This window comes from Aquarana catesbeiana, linkage group LG01, assembly GCF_042186555.1.
Source record: "Aquarana catesbeiana isolate 2022-GZ linkage group LG01, ASM4218655v1, whole genome shotgun sequence".
NCBI classification, from domain to species: domain Eukaryota; kingdom Metazoa; phylum Chordata; class Amphibia; order Anura; family Ranidae; genus Aquarana; species Aquarana catesbeiana.
In genome coordinates this window covers 897,751,461-897,771,412 of record NC_133324.1, presented here as the reverse complement: position 1 = coordinate 897,771,412, position 19,952 = coordinate 897,751,461, and the positions used below count along the sequence as shown (strand labels likewise).

The following is a 19,952-nucleotide window of genomic DNA, read 5'->3' as shown; positions in this document are numbered from 1 at the left end:
AGGGGAAAAAAGTGCGTGTTATAGGCCGATAAATACGGTATATATTATACACACCGTATTTATCTGCTTATAACATGCACTTTTTTACCCTGAAAATAGAGGGTATATCGTGCTTGCGTGTTATGCGCCGATATCTGTATTTTCACTAAAAGAGGGGCGGGGATCGGGCGGTCCTCCTTGGGTGCCACCTAATGGGAGGGTGTCAGGCTGGCCGCCCTCTCCTGGCCATGGAGACAGCGCTGCCGGTAAACCAGCCCCCTGTGACACACCGCTCCCCCTACGAAACGAAGCTTCTGAATCCGCGCGCTGTGGCTGCTCTCCTCCTCCCGCTCCGCCTCCTCCTCCTGTGTAACTTTTGATTGGAGGAGGAGAGCGGTCACCTGACCGTCAATGAAGGAGAGCGGTCACATGACCGGGTCCACAAGAGAGAGTGGCGTTAACGGAGGTATGTAAGTGACACAGGAGGAGCGGTGTAGAAGGGGCTGACAGTGTGAAGTTCTCTCAACTCCAGAGTATGCCTGCAGTGCTCTCCCTGTCCCAGCGCTGGGAGTGAGGGGGGGGGGGTCCCTTTATAATGAAAGGGGGCTGTTTGTGTTGTACAGGGGCTGTGTAAAGATATATATATATATATATATATATATATATATATATATATATATATATATATATATATATATATATACGCGACTGTTGTCATTATACAGCGTGAATATACATTTCATAAAATATAAATATTGATACAAAAGTGATCCATAAAGTGCTCAGGTGCATATAGGTCCGTGATACTCTGACCTTCCAGGGTCAGTTTTCAGCGTCCTTAACCACTTGCCGACCGACCCGTTGCCGAAAGACGGCAACAGCGCCAGTCGGCTTATTCTGGGTGGACGTCCGAGGGAAATCATTCCAGAATGTTGCTGCCGCGCTCCCCCTGGAACAGCCGCTGATCGTGGCCATTTACCACGTGATCGTTCCGTCAAATGACGGAGCGATCACTTATAAACTAACTGGCGTCACGTCATGACGCCGGTTCCTCCCTCCCCTCTCTGTACCGATCGGTACAGTGCGAGGGGAGAGGGGGAGAGATGGCAGCAGCGCTGTGGGCTGGATGTTTAGTGCCCACAGCGCTGCTCAATGTAAATAATTGCAACACTCTGCAACACTCTGCAACACTCTGCAACACTCTGCAATAAATTTTAACAGAAACAAAGAATTTTTGTTTTTCTTTCTTGAACATCACGGGACACAGAGCCTCAGTAATAACTGATGGGTTATATAGGTATCACTAGGTGATTGGACACTGGCACACCCTAACCAGGAAGTTCAACCCCCTATATAATCCCTCCCCTCACAGGGATACCTCAGTTTTTACACCAGTGTCTTAGGTGATGGACGTGTAAAGATGTCCTGTGCTGAGCTCCAAAGGGATTATCCTATATCCTATACAGGGGGTCCCCTAGTTACAAACATCTGACTTACAAACGACTCCTACTTACAAACGGAGGCAGACAACAGGAAGTGAGAGGAAATCTACCCCTAGGAAGGGAAATTCTCTCCTGTAAGAGCTATTATGGGGAAAAGGTACCTCCACTGATGCTTTATCACCAAGGCTCGTTTCCACAACAACCCAAAATTTTCAAAATCCAATTGTCATTGGGACAGAAAGTGAGGTGAAATCTTCTGAACAGGGGCACACACAGCAAAACAAATGTTACCGGGGTGATAACCCTTCCCTATGCTATCCAAAAAGCTTAAAAATAGTTTTTTGGGCTGGAGCTACACTTAAAAAAATTACCTGTTCCGACTTACAAACAGATTCAACTTAAGAACAAACCTACAGTCCCTAACTTGTTTGTAACCCGGGGACCCCCTGTACTAGGGCAAGCCAGGCGAACCGGATCCATTTCAAAGTGTCTTTTCTAGGCCGAATTGGATGGTACCCGGGCCTCGTGTCCGAAGAAACAATGTTTTACCTGTAACGCTTCCTCTTTTTAGAGAGCTGGACCCCGCATATCAGAAAATGGTTTTCTATCCTTATTTCTGGCCGGGTGCTTTACAGGCCCAGAACTGTGGATCCCCCTATCCGTAGGGGGCCCCAGTCTCTGAAGGTTTTTTCAAACGGAGCCCACCGTGAGAGGTTAAGATTGGGTCTGTATAACAGAACCCTGCGGCTGGATAAGGTAAGGGAGATTCCACAGAATTTTTAATTCTAGTAGGTTTTCTCCTTTAAAGCGGGGTTCCACCCAAATTTTGAACATTATCTCTATGCATTCTCTTCCTTGCCTAGATGCTGACATGCTGTGTAAAAAAAAATTTAAATCGCCGTAATTACCTTTTTTTTTTTTTTTTCTAATCTTCTTTGCACTTCCTGGTTTTCCTCCCATGGGAGTAGGCGTGTTTCTAGCCTCTCCCAGACCTCCCACAGTCCCTGGGAGCTAGTCTCAGGCTTCCCAGCATGCATTGTGCAACAGCGTCATCACAACATCTCTGCTCCCAGCATTCACCGCATCCAGGAAATACATGCTTGTGGGCTTCAAATGCCCACAATGAAGATGGAAACCGCCTTCAGTGAATTTTATAAGTTATTCTTTACAACGAAATCGGACACAGGCGGACTTATTACACAGAACATGTGAGTAGATAATCATGAGAAGAAAAGTTTGTGAATGAACTCCAAAAAAAAAAACGATAGATAGGTGGACCCCCGCTTTAAGGTAAATGCATGCTATGCCTATTGTCGCCACCGGGGGCTGCCAAGAGCACATACCTTCTCATGCTGATGTCTGTCTCAGTGTTCTCACGCTGCACAAGCTCCTCCAGCCGGCTCCAGGTAGGATGGGATGGGGGGCTCTCCTCAGGGATATTCCCCCCCAGACTAGGGGGAGGCCACAGGTGGTCTGTGAGGCGGTTGTATACTGCACTATCACCGCCGCCATTGCCACATGCAGGCCCCATCACTACCTGCCTCTCTCCTCCCCCAGCCTTCCCTCCATGCTGTCCTGGAGGGTCGGCTCGCGTGGGAAGCACGCGTTTTTTCGAAAAACTAGGGGGGGGGGGGCATCAGCACAGCGTCCAGCGTGCTCAGACGCCCACATTTGCAGGCTATTAAAGGCACAATTTACAGGTGCACTAAGCCTTTGGAGGGACACAGAGCTGACGGTCGCATGTAAGGTGGGACACAGGCATTCTCCTAGGCAGCATTTACTAAGGTAACACCAGACTGGGCATTTGGTAGCAAGGCTTTTGCCAGACTACATCGCTCAGCAGTCAGTGTTCATTTTGTGATACCTCCACCTTGTTGCTTTGCACTATGGGTAGAAGAGTTTCAAATACCCCAAGAACCAGAGGCTCTAGGGGATCTCATTCAGGTTCTGAGGACCCCCTTCTGCAGCATCCCCCCCCCCCCCCCCGAGGGGCCAGGGACGGCTAGCCAGGGAGAGGCGTCGGGGTCAGGGGCTACACATGCTTTTGGCACTTCAGCCCCTGTATACATTACACAGGAGTTTTTTTCCTCAACCATTAATGGTTTAGAGGAAAGGTAATCACGGCCATTAATATCTTCACTCCGTGGAAGAAAACGCACTAGGCCTTCCTCTGTTTCCCAAGACCCTCAGGCAGAGGAGCTCTGGGATAAAGGAGAAGAATCCCTTTCAGAGGATCAGGATGGGACGGATGATTCCTTTTCGGAGGAATCAGGTGGAGAGGGACCCTCTTCAGCTTCCCAAGAGAAGAAAGTCTTAGTACAGATCCTTACTGGATTGGGCCGCTCCACATTTAAGTTGCCCATATCTGAATCAGTTAAAAGAACCCTCTTCTTCTTTAGGGTCACTGAAACCTCCTCAAACAGCACATGCTTTTCCTGTTCATAATTTACTTGAAAAGCTCCTTTTATTCTGAGTGGGATCACCCAGATAAATGTTTTTTTCTGCCAAAAAAGTTTTCAACACTTTATCCTATGGAAAAAAAGTTTATTAAAATGTGGGGAATACCGGCCATTGATGCTGCCATTTCCTCCGTAAATAATAGTCTGACTTGTCCTGTAAACAATGCTCAGATGCTCAGGGATCCTGTGGATAAAAAGATGGAATCCCTATTGAAGGATGTTTTCTCCTTAACAGGTTCAGTGGCTCAACCTGCAGTAGCAGCGATTGGAGTCTGTCAATACCTAAGAGACCATGTTAAGCAGGTCATCAAAGTTTTACCTGAACAGCAGTCCCAGGAGTTGGCTAACCTTCCAGCGGCCTTATGTTATGTTGTTGACGCCATTAGAGATTCTATCATGCAAACCTCCCGTCTTTCACTGGGGTTGGTGCATATACGTAGAATCCTATGGTTGAAAAATTGGTCAGGCGAAGCACCATGTAAGAAGCTGCTGGCTGGATTTCCATTTCGTGGTGCAAGGTTGTTTGGAGAAGACTTGGATAACTATATCAAGAGAATCTCTTGTGGGAAAAGCACTCTCTTACCTGTTAAGAAGAAGAGTAAGCGTCCCTCTTTCAAACGGACTCTTTCCCCAGCGCCAGGGGCTTCAGCCTCCAGGCAGTCTCGACGGCCTCCTCCGTCTGGGTCAAGAAACAAGAGTCAACCCCAGGGACAAAAGAAGTCCTGGGGGAAGAAGCCTACTAGGCAAGACACTAAGACCTCTTTATGAAGGGGCGCCCCCGCTCGCTCGAGTGGGGGAAAGACTGCTACAGTTCTCAAGGCTCTGGCAGGAGGACTTCCAGGACAGATGGGTAATCTCCACGGTAACCTTAGGGTATAAGCTGGAGTTTCAAGAATTTCCCTCTCCTCGTTTCCTCAGATCAAGTGTCCCCAGAGATCCAGAGAAAAAGCAGTCGCTCCTTCTAGCGTTAGAGCGACTTTTGTCGCAGGAGGGCATTCTGGTGGTTCCCACGAAGGATCAAGGATTGGGCTTCTATTCCAACCTTTTTGCGGTCCAAAAACTAAATGGGGATGTCAGACCCATTCTGGATTTAAGGGATCTGAACCGATTCCTAAGGATTTAGTCCTTCCGCACGGAATTAATTTGGACAGTAGTCTCCATCCTGCAGGGAGGAGAATTTCTGGCATTGATAGACATCAGAGATGCATATATGCATGTGCCCATTTTTCCTGCTCATCAGAAGTTTCTGCGCTTCGAGATAGGAGGGCGCCATTTCCAGTTTGTGGCTCTGCCTTTTGGGATAGCCACTGCACCTCGAGTGTTCACAAAGATCTTGGCTCCTCCTCTGGCCAGATTAAGGGCTCAGGGTATAGCTGTCATAGCATACCTAGACGACCTGCTCTTGATAGACCGGTCGGTAGCCTCCTTGAACGGGAACTTGAGGACCACAGTCAAGTATCTGGAACACCTAGGTTGAATCCTCAACCTAGAGAAATCTTTCCTAAAACCAGTAAGAAGACTGGAGTATTTGGGTCTGATCAAAGATACAAGCCAGGAGAAAATATTTCTACCTCAGGCAAAGATCACTGCTTTAAGGGAGCTGATTCTGGCAGTCAGGACCAAAAAGGGTCCTTCTGTCCGCCTTTGTATGAGGCTGCTAGGAAAGATGGTGTCTTCATTCGAAGCAGTTCCCTATGCTCAGTTTCATTCAAGACTGCTGCAACACAGTATTCTGTCAGCCTGGAACAGGAAGGTTCAGGCATTAGACTTTCCGATGCACCTGTCTCATGCGGTGCGTCAGAGCCTCAATTGGTGGCTAATACCCAAAAACCTGCAGAAGGGGAAATCCTTTCTACCGGTTACCTGGACGGTCGTAACAACAGATGCCAGTCTGTCGGGTTGGGGAGCAGTTCTGGAACAGTCTGCAGTCCAAGGGGTATGTTCCAAAACCGAGAGGACCTTACCCATCAACATTCTGGAGATCCGTGCGGTATATCTAGCCCTAAAGGCCTGGACTATCAGGCTACAGGGTTGCCCGGTCAGGATCCAGTCCGACAATGCCACAGCAGTGGTATATGTCAATCATCAGGGAGGCACCAGGAGCCGAGCTGCTCAAAAAGCGGTGAACCAGATCTTAGTCTGGGCAGAGAAGCATGTGCCATGCATATCAGCAGTTTTCATTCCAGGGATAGAGAACTGGCAGGCGGACTATTTAAGTCGCCAGCAGTTACTTCCAGGGGAATGGTCTCTGCATCCTGACGTCTTTTGGTCCATATGCCAAAGATGGGGGTTCCAGATGTAGATCTCTTTGCATCCCGATTCAACAAAAAGATAGACAGATTTGTGGCAAGGACAAAAGATCCTCTTGCATGCGGGACGGATGCGTTGGTGATTCCGTGGCATCGGTTCTCACTGATTTATGCATTCCCGCCTATTCTGCTATTGCCATGACTCCTTCGCAGGATCAGGCAGGAAAGGAAGTCAGTACTTCTGGTGGCCCCCGCTTGGCCCAGAAGGACTTGGTATGCGGAAATAGTAAGGATGACGGTGGGTTCCCCGTGGACCCTACCGGTACGCCCAGACCTGTTATCTCAAGGCCCAGTGTTCCATCCTGCCTTACAAACGCTAAATTTGACGGTTTGGCTATTGAAACCCACGTTCTGAAGAGTCGTGGGCTTTCAGGTCCTGTGATATCTACCTTGATCAATGCAAGGAAGTCAGCTTCCAGAATGATTTATCATAGAGTCTGGAAAGCTTATATATCCTGGTGTGAATCCAGAGGTTGGCATCCCAGAAAATATGTGATAGGTAGAATTCTTGATTTTCTACAACTGGGATTAGAGATGAAGCTGGCCTTGAGTACCATCAAGGGCCAGGTCTCGGCCTTATCAGTATTATTTCAATGGCCACTTGCTTCGCATTCTTTGGTCCGAAACTTTATGCAGGGGGTGATGCGTCTTAATCCTCCGTTTAAGGCACCCCTAAACCCCTGGGACTTGAACTTGGATCTGTCTGTGTTACAGAAACAGCCTTTTGAACCAATACGTCAGATTCCTTTTGGTCTTGTTGAAAAGGAAGTTAATTTTTCTGGTAGCCATTTCTTCTGCTAGAAGAGTATCAGAATTAGCAGCTCTTTCCTGTAAAGAGCCTTATTTGATTGTACACAAGGATAGAGTGGAACTGCGCCCTCATCCTAGTTTTTTACAGAAGGTCGTTTCAGATATTCATCTAAACCAAGACATTGTTCTACTTTCCTTTTTTCCAGATCCCTGTTCTACGGAAGAAAGATCACTACATTCTTTGGATGTAGTAAGAGCAGTCAAGGCCTCTCTGGAAGCAACTGCTCAAATTCGCAAAACGGATGTTTTGTTCGTGCTGCCAGAGGGTCCCAGTAGAGGACAGGCAGCGTCAAAAGCTACCATTTCTAGATGGATTTGACAATTGATTATTCAAGCTTACGGCTTGAAAAGAGAAGATTCCTCCGTTTCAGATCAGGGCACATTCCACAAGGGCTATTGGTGCTTCTTGGGCAGTGCATCACCGGGCCTCTATGGCTCAAATCTTCAAGGCCGCAACCTGGTCTTTAGTCCATACATTCACCAGATTCTATCAGGTGGATGTGAGAAGGCATGAGGATATCGCCTTTGGGCGTAGTGTGCTGCAGGCAGCGGTACAGGGTCCTCAGGTCTGATTGCACCCTACTTGGCTGTGGTCCCCCCCCCCCCCCCCCCCAGGTAGCATTGCTCTGGGACATCCCATCAGTAATTACTGAGGCTCTGTGTCCCGTGATGTTCGAGCAAGAAAATAGGATTTTTTATAACTGCTTACCTGTAAAATCCTTTTCTTTCGATGGACATCACGGGACACAGAGGTCCCGCCCCTCTTCTAATACACTTATATTGCTTTGCTACAAAACTGGGGTATACCTGTGAGGTGAGGGATTATATAGGGGGTTGAACTTCCTGGCTAGGGTGTGCCAGTGTCCAATCACCTAGTGATACCTATATAACCCATCAGTTATTACTGAGGCTCTCTGTCCCGTGATGTCCATCGAAAGAAAAGGATTTTACAGTTAAGCTGTTATAAAAAATCCTATTTTTTTTTTTTTAATCGAATTTTCAGTCTTTTTTTGATTTATAGCGCAAAAAATAAAAAAACCTAGCGGTGATTAAATACCACCAAAAGAAAGCTCTATTTGTGTGAAAAAAAAGGACAAAAATTTCATATGGGTACAGTGTTGCATGACTGAGTAATTGTCATTCAAAGTGTGAGAGCACCGAAAGCTGAAAATTGGTTTGGTTAGGAAGGGGGTTTAAGTGCCCAGTTGTCAAGTGATTAAAGCGGGTTCACATTTAAAAAAAAAAAAAAAAAAAAATTAAAAGTCAGCTGCTAACTTTTAATAATCGGACACTTACCTGTCCCAGGGTCCAGTGATGTGGGGGATCGAAGCCCCGCTCGTCCCCCCCTCTGCTCGGCGGTGCCGGCATTTTAACTGTGGGCACCCGGCTGTGGCATCACAGCCGGGCACCCACTGCGCATGCGTGAGCCGTCACTGGCCGCGCAATTATCTGGGACCGGTTACGTGTACCAGATGATTGACAAGAGCATGAGTATGAGTGACAGGTTCATAAAAAGCAACATCGCATAGTGGTCCTCTAAACATAGCCATAATCATATAACATCACAAAGTATAAATTGTACAGATATGCACAATCCTCGCTTCCTCAGGGGCTGATGTGCATATCTGATGTCTGTAAACATAAATGAAGTATATATTAAAGTAACGGTTATGATGGGACAGAAGCATGGAGCTTAAACCGATCATCCCATACTCACTTGTCAGATGGTTGGCTTCAGAGTCTGATCCCAAGAAGGGGCCAGTGGAGGACATCTCCCCCGGGAGCTGAAGGGACAGAGACCAAGGTAGGGAGGGCCAGGGCAGGATGCGGGGCAGGCAGGGCCGGTGCTACCACTAGGCGGGCAAGGCAGCCGCCTAGGGCGCACTGCTGCCTAGGGCGCAGCCATGGCCTGTCACCTCCTCATCCCTGCTGGATGTAACCTATGGAGCCGCTGTCCCTGTGTGGCGGGTCTGCAGGAGTGTGTACTGGAGGTCCGGAGGAGGTGAGGGAATGTCTGTTGCTGGGGATCATGCAGGGGCGCGGGGAGGGATGTATCACATGCAGTACACTGACTGATCCCTCCCCCGACTCCCCCAGCTGCAGAGCTGTTCGGCGGCTCAGGGCGCTGATTGATGCTGAGGAGCTGGCCCGCCTCCTTCATTGTCACTGGTCGGGACTCGTGAGGGGGTGTGGCCAGCCAAGGGGTCATCCTGCCTGTCACTGAGGGACAGGGGGCGGAGCGGCCAGCCTCAGGGATGATCACATGGTCCTTCTGGGCAGAGCAACATGGAGGTAAAAAAAGGCTCTAAAAATGCTGTTTTGTTTTTTATGCAGCCACTGGGTTGAAAAGTGCTCTGCCCGATATCTCAGTCAGGACACTGCTACAGGAAAGACCAGATGTCATCTTGATCTTTGTCAACTTTATTATTTCTATCTTTAGACTTTTGCACAGAAGTAAAAAAGTTCTGTTATCTGACAAAGATCAAGATAATATCTGTTTTTTTCCTGTAGCACTGTCCTGACTGTGAGATATTGGGCAGAGCAGTTTTCAACCCAGTTGCACCCAGTCCTCTGCCCTGCTGTCACCCATCCTCTGCCTGCTGTCACCCAGTCCTCTGCTGTCACCCAGTCCTCTGCTGTCACCCAGTCCTCTGCCCTGCTGTCACCCATCCTCTGCCCTGCTGTCACCCAGTCCTCTGCCCTGCTGTCACCCAGTCCTCTGCCCTGCTGTCACCCAGTCCTCTGCCCTGCTGTCACCCAGTCCTCTGCCCTGCTGTCACCCAGTCCTCTGCCCTGCTGTCACCCAGTCCTCTGCCCTGCTGTCAACCATCCTCTGCCCTGCTGTCACCCATCCTCTGCCTGCTGTCACCCAGTCCTCTGCTGTCAACCATCCTCTGCCTGCTGTCACCCAGTCCTCTGCTGTCACCCATCCTCTGCCTGCTGTCACCCAGTCCTCTGCTGTCAACCATCCTCTGCCCTGCTGTCACCCAGCCCTCTGCTGTCACCCAGTCCTCTGCCATGCTGTCACCCAGTCCTCTGCCATGCTGTCACCCAGTCCTCTGCCATGCTGTCACCCAGTCCTCTGCCCTGCTGTCACCCAGTCCTCTGCTGTCACCCATCCTCTGCCTGCTGTCACCCAGTCCTCTGCCCTGCTGTCACCCAGTCCTCTGCCCTGCTGTCACCCAGTCCTCTGCCCTGCTGTCACCCAGTCCTCTGCCCTGCTGTCACCCAGTCCTCTGCCCTGCTGTCACCCAGTCCTCTGCTGTCAACCATCCTCTGCCCTGCTGTCACCCATCCTCTGCCTGCTGTCACCCAGTCCTATGCCCTGCTGTCACCCAGTCCTCTGCTGTCAACCATCCTCTGCCTGCTGTCACCCAGTCCTTTGCTGTCACCCATCCTCTGCCTGCTGTCACCCAGTCCTCTGCTGTCACCCATCCTCTGCCTGCTGTCACCCAGTCCTATGCCCTGCTGTCAACCATCCTCTGCCCTGCTGTCACCCAGTCCTATGCCCTGCTGTCACCCAGTCCTATGCCCTGCTGTCACCCAGTCCTCTGCCTGCTGTCACCCAGTCCTCTGCCCTGCTGTCACCCAGCCCTCTACTGTCACCCAGTCCTCTGCCTGCTGTCACCCAGTCCTCTGCCTGCTGTCACCCAGTCCTCTGCCTGCTGTCACCCAGTCCTCTGCCTGCTGTCACCCAGTCCTCTGCCCTGCTGTCACCCAACTCTCTGCTGTCACCCAGTCCTCTACCTGCTGTCACCCAGTCCTCTGCCTTCTGTCACCCAGCCCTCTGGTGTCACCCATCCTCTGCCTGCTGTCACCCAATCCTCTGCCTGCTGTCATCCAGTCCTCTGCCCTGCTGTCACCCAGCCCTCTGCTGTCACCCAGCCCTCTGCTGTCACCCAGCCCTCTGCCTGCTGTCACCCAGCCCTCTGCCTGCTGTCACCCAGTCCTCTGCCCTGCTGTCACCCAACTCTCTGCTGTCACCCAGTCCTCTGCCTTCTGTCACCCAGCCTTCTGCTGTCACCCAGTCCTCTACCTGCTGTCACCCATCCCTCTGCCTGCTGTCACCCATCCCTCTGCCTGCTGTCACCCAGTCCTCTGCCCTGCTGTCACCCAACTCTCTGCTGTCACCCAGTCCTCTGCCTTCTGTCACCCAGCCTTCTGCTGTCACCCAGTCCTCTACCTGCTGTCACCCAGTCCTCTGCCTTCTGTCACCCAGCCCTCTGGTGTCACCCAGCCCTCTGCTGTCACCCAGTCCTCTGCCTGCTGTCACCCAGCCCTATGCCTTGCTGTCACCCAGCTCTCTGCTGTCACCCAGTCCTCTGCCCTGCTGTCGCCCAGTCCTCTGCCTGCTGTCACTAAGCCCTCTGCTGTCACCCAGTCCCCTGTTGTCGCCCAGTCCTCTGCCCTGCGTTCACCCAGTCCTCTGCCTGCTGTCACCAAGTCCTCTGCCCTGCTGTCACCCAGTCCTCTGCTGTCACCCAGTCCTCTGCTGTCACCCAGCCCCCTGCTGTCACCCAGTCCCGTTGTCGCCCAGTCCTCTGCCCTGTGTTCACCCAGTCCTGTGCCTGCTGTCACCAAGTCCTCTGCCCTGCTGTCACCCAGTCCTCTGCTGTCACCCAGTCCCCTGTTGTCGCCCAGTCCTCTGCCCTGCTGTCACCCAGCCCTGTGCTGTCACCCATTTCTCTAAAAAAAGAATTTGAAATGTTGGCAACTATGCTCGCTGTGTACGGCAGTTCAATGAGGGGGCAACAAACATTACAGGGGGTATAGACAGGGCCGGTGCTAGACTGTTTTGCGCCCTTTCTATACCATATAGAGATATAGAAATTATATTTTAGCGGTACAGAAGTTTTTAGCTGGTCTCGCCTAGGGTGCAAAATAGTCTAGCACCGGCCCTGGGGGCAGGCACTGCAAAGATGTAAAAGGGAAATGTGAACCCAAACTTCTCCTATGGTTCTAGCAGAGCACCATCACTAAATAGAGTGTACAAGTATAAGTATATGTGTACATCTAAATTGGCTAAGGTAACAGAGTCCTAAAAATATAAGACTGTGTACTAAAATACAAGGTATACGAAGGTGTCCTACAGACGAGGTCTGAGGTATCTAGAGTAACAATGACCTAGGAGTATGGTGGGTACAAGATGTTCAAAAGTGTCCTGCAGAGCATGGGGGGAGATGGAAAATTAAAGTAAAAAAGAGAGTAAGAAAGAAATGCAGCAGTAAAGAAAAAGATGAAAAGAAAAGTAAAAAGTGAGAGTGAAAAGAGAAAAACAAGTGAGCTGGAATGTGACGTATGGAACAAGGGAAAAAAGAAAAAAAAAAGGGAAAAAAAAATGAGGGTATGAATGGTGTGCCACAGGGTGTACATGTGGGAATAAGTAAACGTACTGGTGAAATAATATATGGGAAAACGAATAAAGGAATGTGTGTAGAAAATGTGAGTGGTATGCTGTCAGGTATACCTGTGAAAGTAAATATGCTCGTGGAATGATGTAAAAGGATATGACAGAGTGTAAAACTGCCTCCCAGTGGGGTTAAAACACTCACCTGTATGTTGCAAAGACAAAATGAGAAAAAATGAAAAGTTTGCCATGCCAAAACCTCCGCCTAAATACCCGGACATCCCCCGCAGCCTCTGCCCCTAACGTCCTGCATCTGGCGGTCAAGGGGAGGACCCGCGACACGTCCGCCAATGATGGCGGCATGCAATCGCGATCCCCGCCCACACTGCACCCAAAGAATAGAGACACCGCTAAAGCGGAAGTCTCCTGATGGGTGCACAGGCATGACGCCGATGCACTGGTGGCTCCGCCCATCCTGTACCCACCATACTCCTAGGTCATTGTTACTCTAGATACCTCAGACCTCGTCTGTAGGACACCTTCGTATACCTTGTACTTACAGTACCTAGTACACAGTCTTATATTTTTAGGACTCTGTTACCTTAGCCATTTCAGATGTACACATATACTTGTATACTCTATTTAGTGATCGTGCTCTGCAAGAACCATAGGCGAAGTTTGGGTTCACATTTCCCTTTTTACAACTTTGCCGTACCTGCCCCGCTTCTGGCCCCGGCCGTCCCTACCTTGGTCTCTGTCCCTTCAGCTCCCGGGGGAGATGTCCTCCACTGGCCCCTTCTTGGGATCAGCCTCTGAAGCCAACCATCTGACAAGTGAGTATGGGATGATCAGTTTAGGCTCCATGCTTCTGTCCCATCATAACCGTTACTTTAATATATACTTCATTTATGTTTACAGACATCAGATATGCACATCAGCCCCTGAGGAAGCGAGGAAAGCTCGCAAAAACGCGTCGGGTTAGAGATGTATTATGCATATCTGTACCATTTATACTTTGTGATGTTATATGATTATGGCTATGTTTAGAGGACCACTATGCAATGTTGCTTTTTATGAACCTGTCACTCATACTCATGTTCTGTATTGGATGACATTGTTACTAATTTAATAAATTGTTACTTTTTTTCTCATGCATTTGTTCACCTTTTGATTACCATGAACACTTCAATTAAAGTCCCACGGGCGATTGTTGTTTCTCTGCTATACATAGGGATGGAGGTGTTTCGTGTAGTAAAGGGGGCAGTCTTCAGACTTTCTTTTTCTTATTCGCAATTAAGTTTGGTCAATACACGCTTTTGAATCGTCAAAACGGATTCCGCGACAGGTTGCAAGGTCCAAATACTGCTCAAAGATGTGGCCTCCTCATATATAAATATCAAAAAGAGACTTCCATAGTGTAATGACGCTTTAAAAGATTTTATTTAATGCAAACAAAGCCCTATTATAGGGTACTCACATGAGTCTGGTGCGTTAGTGCACCGCTCTATAGCATGCCTTAATCGCTTCCCGACCGCCTCACGCACATATACTGCGGCAGAATGGCATGTACAGACAGAATCAGGTACCTGTATGCCCTTTAAGAGGCGGCTTGCGGGCACGCGTGCGCCGCCACCAGCCCCGTGACTGTGGGTCCCGCGGACTCTATGTCCGCGGGGATACCCGTGATCGTCTCACGGAGAGGAAGAACGGGGAGAAGCTAATGTAAACGAGCATCTCTCCGCTCTGCCTAATGACACTGACACTGATCACAGCTCCCTGTAATCGGGAGCGATGATCTGTGTCGTATCACATGTAGCCCCTCCCCCCACAGTTAGAACTACTCCCTAGGACACACTTAACCCCTACAGTGCCACCTAGTGGTTAACCCCTTCACCGCCAGTCACATTTACACAGCAATCAATACATTTTTAATCGCACTGATCGCTGTATAAATGTGAATGGTCCCAAAATTGTCTGACGTTTCTGCCATAATGTCGCAGTCACGATAAAAATCGCTGATCTCCGCCATTACTAGTAAAAAAAAAAAAAAATTATGAATAAAAATGCCGTAAAACTATCCCCTATTTTGTAGACGCTATAACTTTTGCGCAAACCAATCAATATACGCTTATTGCGATTTTTCTTTTTTTACCAAAAATATGTAGAAGAATACATATCGGCCTATGTTTTTATATATTTTTTGGGGGATATTTATTATAGCAAAAAGTAAAAAATAATGCTTTTTTTTTTTTTTTTTTTCCAAATTGTTGCTATTGTTTTGTTTATAGCACAAAAAATAAAAAACACAGAGGTGATCAAATACCACCAAAAGAAAGCTCAATTTGTGGGGGAAAAAAAGACGTCAATTTTGTTTGGGAACCACGTCGCACGACCGCGCAATTGTCACTTAAATTGACGCAGTGCCGAATCGCAAAAAGTGCTCTGGTCTTTGGCCAGCCAAATGGTACGGGGCTTAAGTGGTTAATAGCGCCAAGCCATGGATGAGATTGTGTGCTCCTACTCCATATGACAGACCAGCTGCCTCCTGCGCTGGATGCTGTGATGGTGGAGGTGACCAGTGACAACTAGGCCTCACTGAGCAACATCCTGGGAGTATTCCAGTCAGGCTTCATAAGGAATGTAAATGGCCTACACCTATAGCAAGGGTATTATTCATCTTTAGTCAGAGCTGCACAGTGTGTTTTTATCTACAGAGACCCCTTACTTCCATAGCAAGGTTTTGGTAACGGGGAACGTAACCGTTAAAGCATGGTGAGACATTTTGGTCCTGAACACATAAATGTAATGTAACACACAATTCATTGAAAATCAGGGAGTGTGGACTTTCAGGGGGTGGTTTGCTTGGGGTCAGGTTGAGGTTGGAAGGCCTCCTCTGTAGGAGATCAGGAGTTTAATGTTGTTTTTTTCTTGATACGATCACAGGGATGTATGACGTCTAAGAATGAATCCGAGGTTGGAGGAGCTGGTGGAGTCCCTGACTACATCAGGAGAACCAGAACTCAAACCAGAACCACTGAAAGAGCTGAAGAAAATCTGCAAGTACGTCATTTATAGCATAGGAAATCGCCTGTTGCTGGGGAAACGCATGAGACACACCATAAGGGTACTGCGGTGACAGGCGTTTTACAGTGCAGTGTATTCACACTGCAGTGCGGCCTAGGACTGCGCTTTAGCGCAGATATGCTGTATGTGCTGCATTTCATGGCAATGTACAACAGTGTAACACAATGCACTGCGGTACATCGCCGTGAACGTTTTGTACACTTTAAATAAAGTTTGTACAAAAAAAAGGGGAGCCGTGTGACGCACTGAATCGTGCACCACACTGCCCCCTACTGCAGTTGGCAATGGAGTGCTGCCATAGCTGTGAATTGCTTGTCAGGTCTCCATTGTAGTGTGACCTCGCCCTAAGGCTGCATTACACCTGAGCGTTTTCAACTCGTAAAACGCCCAAAATGCCCAGCAAGCAAAATCCCATTTATTTCAATGACACCTGTTCACATCTGAGCATTTTGTCACCTGAAGCAAAACGCCTGAAAAACGCCCTAAACTAAACTTTGGGAAAGATTACAGGCGTTTTTCTGCCTTTTACATTGGTGACCTGAACAAAATTGCAGAAAAAAAACGCAGTAAAAAAATTGTGGCAAAATTGTGGTTAAAAATGTGCCACTTTGAAACGCACAGGTGTGAATGCAGCCTTAGTGAAAGGGTAAGTGTCATTTGTTTTTGGTCACTTTTATTTAAGACTATAAAGGTTGTTTTTTTTTTTTTTTTTTTTTTTTTTTCTTATGACACTTTAACCCTTTCACTGCCATGTCTGTACGTCGTACACCTCGCATCCCCATCATGTATCCCAGGCTCTGTGGGCCAGGAACTGGCATGGCGGGTGTTGCAAGGTAGGGAGGATTTTGGTGCGTTTTTGCCGCGTTTTTTTTCCACGATTTTGTTCAGGTCACCAATGTAAACTGCAGAAAAACGCCTGTAATCTGCCCCAAAGAAGCTCATGTTATTTTTTAAGCTTAGGGCGTGGAACATGGATCCGCCCCCCCCCCCCCCCCTTCCTGTTGCTGACCCGGAAGCAACATGTAAAACGTCAGATCTGGGTCCCCCTGTCGATTTCCCCGGCCCCAGTGGCCGGGAAAGAATGTAATGCAGTGCGATCAAATCATTGGAGGTGAGACATCCAGAGTCATTTAGATTCTGGAAGTCTCCTTATAGAGAATCTGTCAATAAAAAAATCCATCACATAGGACTTTCTTCAAAACAAGCCCCATAGTAAAGTGGGAAGAAGACCTCTGTATGTCCTTCCCTGAGAGCCAAATGGACATCAGCCATTCGCTGTACTCTTTCTATGTCGCATTGTGTTGCCCACTGGGAACAATTCCAAAAATTGCTCACCCGTTGGTATCTCACTCCCATATCAATTATCAAAATTCTCTAAATCCCAATCCCCTCTCTGCTGGAGGGAGTGTGGCCAGGTGGGCGATCTCATGCACATTTTTTTGGTCATGCAAGAATCTCACTAGCTTTTGGAGGAAAATGTTCTCTATTCTTTCAGAGACCACAGGTGTGTTGACTAAACCTAACCCCGCCCTTGCTATACTACACCTCGGTATAGATAGCTTCCACTATAGCTTAAAGGGGTTGTAAAGGTTCATGTTTTTTCACCTTAATGCATCCTATGCTTTAAGGTGAAAAAACATCTGATGATTACCGGCCCCCCGGTTTACTTACCTGAGCCCTCGCAAGTCCCACGCTCGATCGTTGCCCGGGCTTCTCGGCTCTTCGTTGGATAGATTGATAGCAGCGCAGCCATTGGCTCGCGCTGCTGTCAATCAAATCAATTGACGTGGGGGGCGGGGCCGAGTCCTGCTCTCGGCGGCTATGGACGCCGAACGCATGACTCGGGAGTGCGCCAGCAAGGTAACCCCCCTAGAGAGCGCTTCTCCCAGGGGGTTATCTGAGACGGGGAGTAGCTGCGAGAGCCACCGGGGGACCCATTCGGGGCCACTCTGTGCCAAACAAGCTGCACAGTGGAGGTAAGTATGATATGTTTGTTATTTTTAAAAAATAAAAATTGAACCTTTAGTGTCACTTTTAAAGCTGAGTTCTGCTGGGGAAAAAAAAAATGTAAACGTCAGCAGCTACAAATACTGCAGCTGCTGACTTTTAAAATAAGGACACTTACCTGTCCAGGGCGCCCACGATGTCCTCGCCCGAAGCCGACCCGTCCCTCGGCTGCGGGCGCTGGCATTTTCAGTAAGGGAATCAGGAAGTGAAGCCTTGCGGCTTCAGAGCATGGTTCCCTGCTGCGTATGCGTGAGTGGCGCTGCGCGTTCTGAATAGTCCCTGCTGTCTTCTGGGACCTGTGTGTCTTCCAGAAGACAGCGGGGGTATGGAGGAGGTGCCGGCAATGGCATAGTTCGCTGCGGATTCTGCGGCGCACTTTTGCCAGAAGTGGGAGCAAATACCTGTATTAGTATCTGCTCCCCCCCCCCGAAAGGTGCGAAATGTGACACCGGAGGGGGGGGGGAGGAACCGGATCAGTGGAAGTTCCATTTCTGGGTGGAACTCCGCTTTAAGAATTGTGGTTCTACACATCCTAGTGGCAGCAAAAACAGTAATAGCCAGGCATTGGACACAAAAACCTAGCACCCAACCCCTCTGAAGTAGTAAATCCTGATTAATATGCAATTTTGACTGGAAAAAATGTACTACCACTTCACATCCACTCGTGTTCATTTGCTAAGCTCTGGATGGATAGTAAATACTAACCATGGATGGATAGTAAATACCATGTTGATGTTTCTTGATGACTTCTCCTGTAACCTTTTTGTACTACCTGTTGTTTCTAATTCCACTGTTCGAGAATGCTATATTGTTCTATTGCTTGTATTTGGAGGTGTTTCAGCCCCGTTTTCCTCTTTAAAAATATGTTACCACATTAATAATGTTATATGTAAAACCCTAATGCCCTGTACACACAGTCGGACATTGATCAGACATTCCGACAACAAAATAATATAACCGATAATGTGAGACTGCGCTTAGGATACACAATAGGTTTGCTGCCTCCCCTAATAGACCTCCCCTAAGGGGTCTCCAAATCAGAAAGAAATAATAAAATAAGGGGTAATTGGCGCTACCTAAAGATAATGCAATTAAGACTTATTTGAGGGTATATGTGTGTGGCCTTACAGTGGCATACAAACTTATAATGTACAGACGTAGAAGTGTGTAAGCTCAAAAACAATCGAGGCTTATAAACTCAGACAATGCATATTTAGCCCCCTGGGCAATAGCATGCTGCATGTTCTCTGGTTAATTCCTATTGCTTATGTGACCTTATTAAGAAGAAGGCGCCTCATGAGATAAAGCTGCATTCATATAAGTATCACCTGTATGTTCAGATTTCAATATAGATTACAAAAGCTTAGAAAACTTAAACTTAAAAAATACAGTGAAAAATATATATGACCGCAGTATTGTGGACACACTATATGGTACTGTGACTCTATTTAAGTGACATGTGCAAAATAAAGTCCATATATAAACATCTGAATAATAGTCCGTATATTGTACATATAATCCTCTTCAAATGATGTGACATAAAAATTGATTGGTGACTTGGGTGCTGTCAATATCTTCTAGTGACTCTGTGCTCCCCTCCAGGGTCCCCACTCACCAGATCCACTCGCCCCCACAGGGGCAATGCGCATATAGATGCAATCAATGTTGTAGTTTGCCCATACTTGTTACGATATCCAGGGTAGATTTCCGCCTTCAGATAAAGTGCGGTATATTCTGTGGTTGGTTCCTCATAAAAGGAAAGATGTGGACTCCCATGGTGTAGTAAATCATTATAAATTTATTAAAAAGTATCAACATGAAAAAATAAAAATAAGAATAAAAATAAAAACACTGATTGTGAAGAATAGTCCCAGACACAGCTTGTAAAACTAACCAAGAGGTCATCCACTATGCTATATACATAGTGTGGACGCCTGCTAATGGAGGTCAAGCCTTAAAATTGCAGCGTGGACTCTAAATCACACAGTGGAGACAGTAGCTCCGCACTGCGTTCCATCTGGGTTCCACTTGCTAGTAAAAACAGGAAATGACATAGCGTGCGTGGCGTCGTCGTACGCGTTTCGTCATAGACGTCAGCGACGTTGCTGAGGACGTCTATGACGAAACGCGTACGACGGCACCACGCACGCTACATAATTTCCTGTTTTTACTAGCAAGTGGAACGCAGTTCGGAGCTGCTGTCTCCACTGTGTGATTTATCGTCCACTCTGCAATTTTAAGGCTTGACCTCCATTAGTAGGCGTCCACACTATGTATATAGCATAGTGGATGACCTCTTGGTTAGTTTTACAAGCTGTGTCTGTAACTATTCTTCACAATCTGTATTTTTATTCTTATTTTTATTTTTTCATGTTGATACTTTTTAATAAATTTATAATGATTTACTACACCATGGGAGTCCACATCTTTCCTTTTATGAGGAACCAACCACAGAATATACCGCACTTTATCTGAAAGTGGAAATCTACCCTGGATATCGTAACAACTATGGGCA

The 19,952-nt window shown here is 47.9% G+C and overlaps 1 protein-coding gene across 1 annotated transcript in view; it reads left to right on the top strand.

Annotated features, from left to right (window-relative positions):
• UVSSA (UV stimulated scaffold protein A) overlaps window positions 1-19,952 on the top strand; it is a 143,647-nt gene that overhangs the window by 4,340 nt on the left and 119,355 nt on the right. Inside the window, exon 2 of the mRNA XM_073610939.1 lies at window positions 15,290-15,406. Within this exon, the coding sequence (XP_073467040.1) occupies window positions 15,309-15,406 (98 nt within the window). The 5' untranslated portion in view covers window positions 15,290-15,308. The remainder of the gene's footprint in view (window positions 1-15,289; window positions 15,407-19,952) is intronic.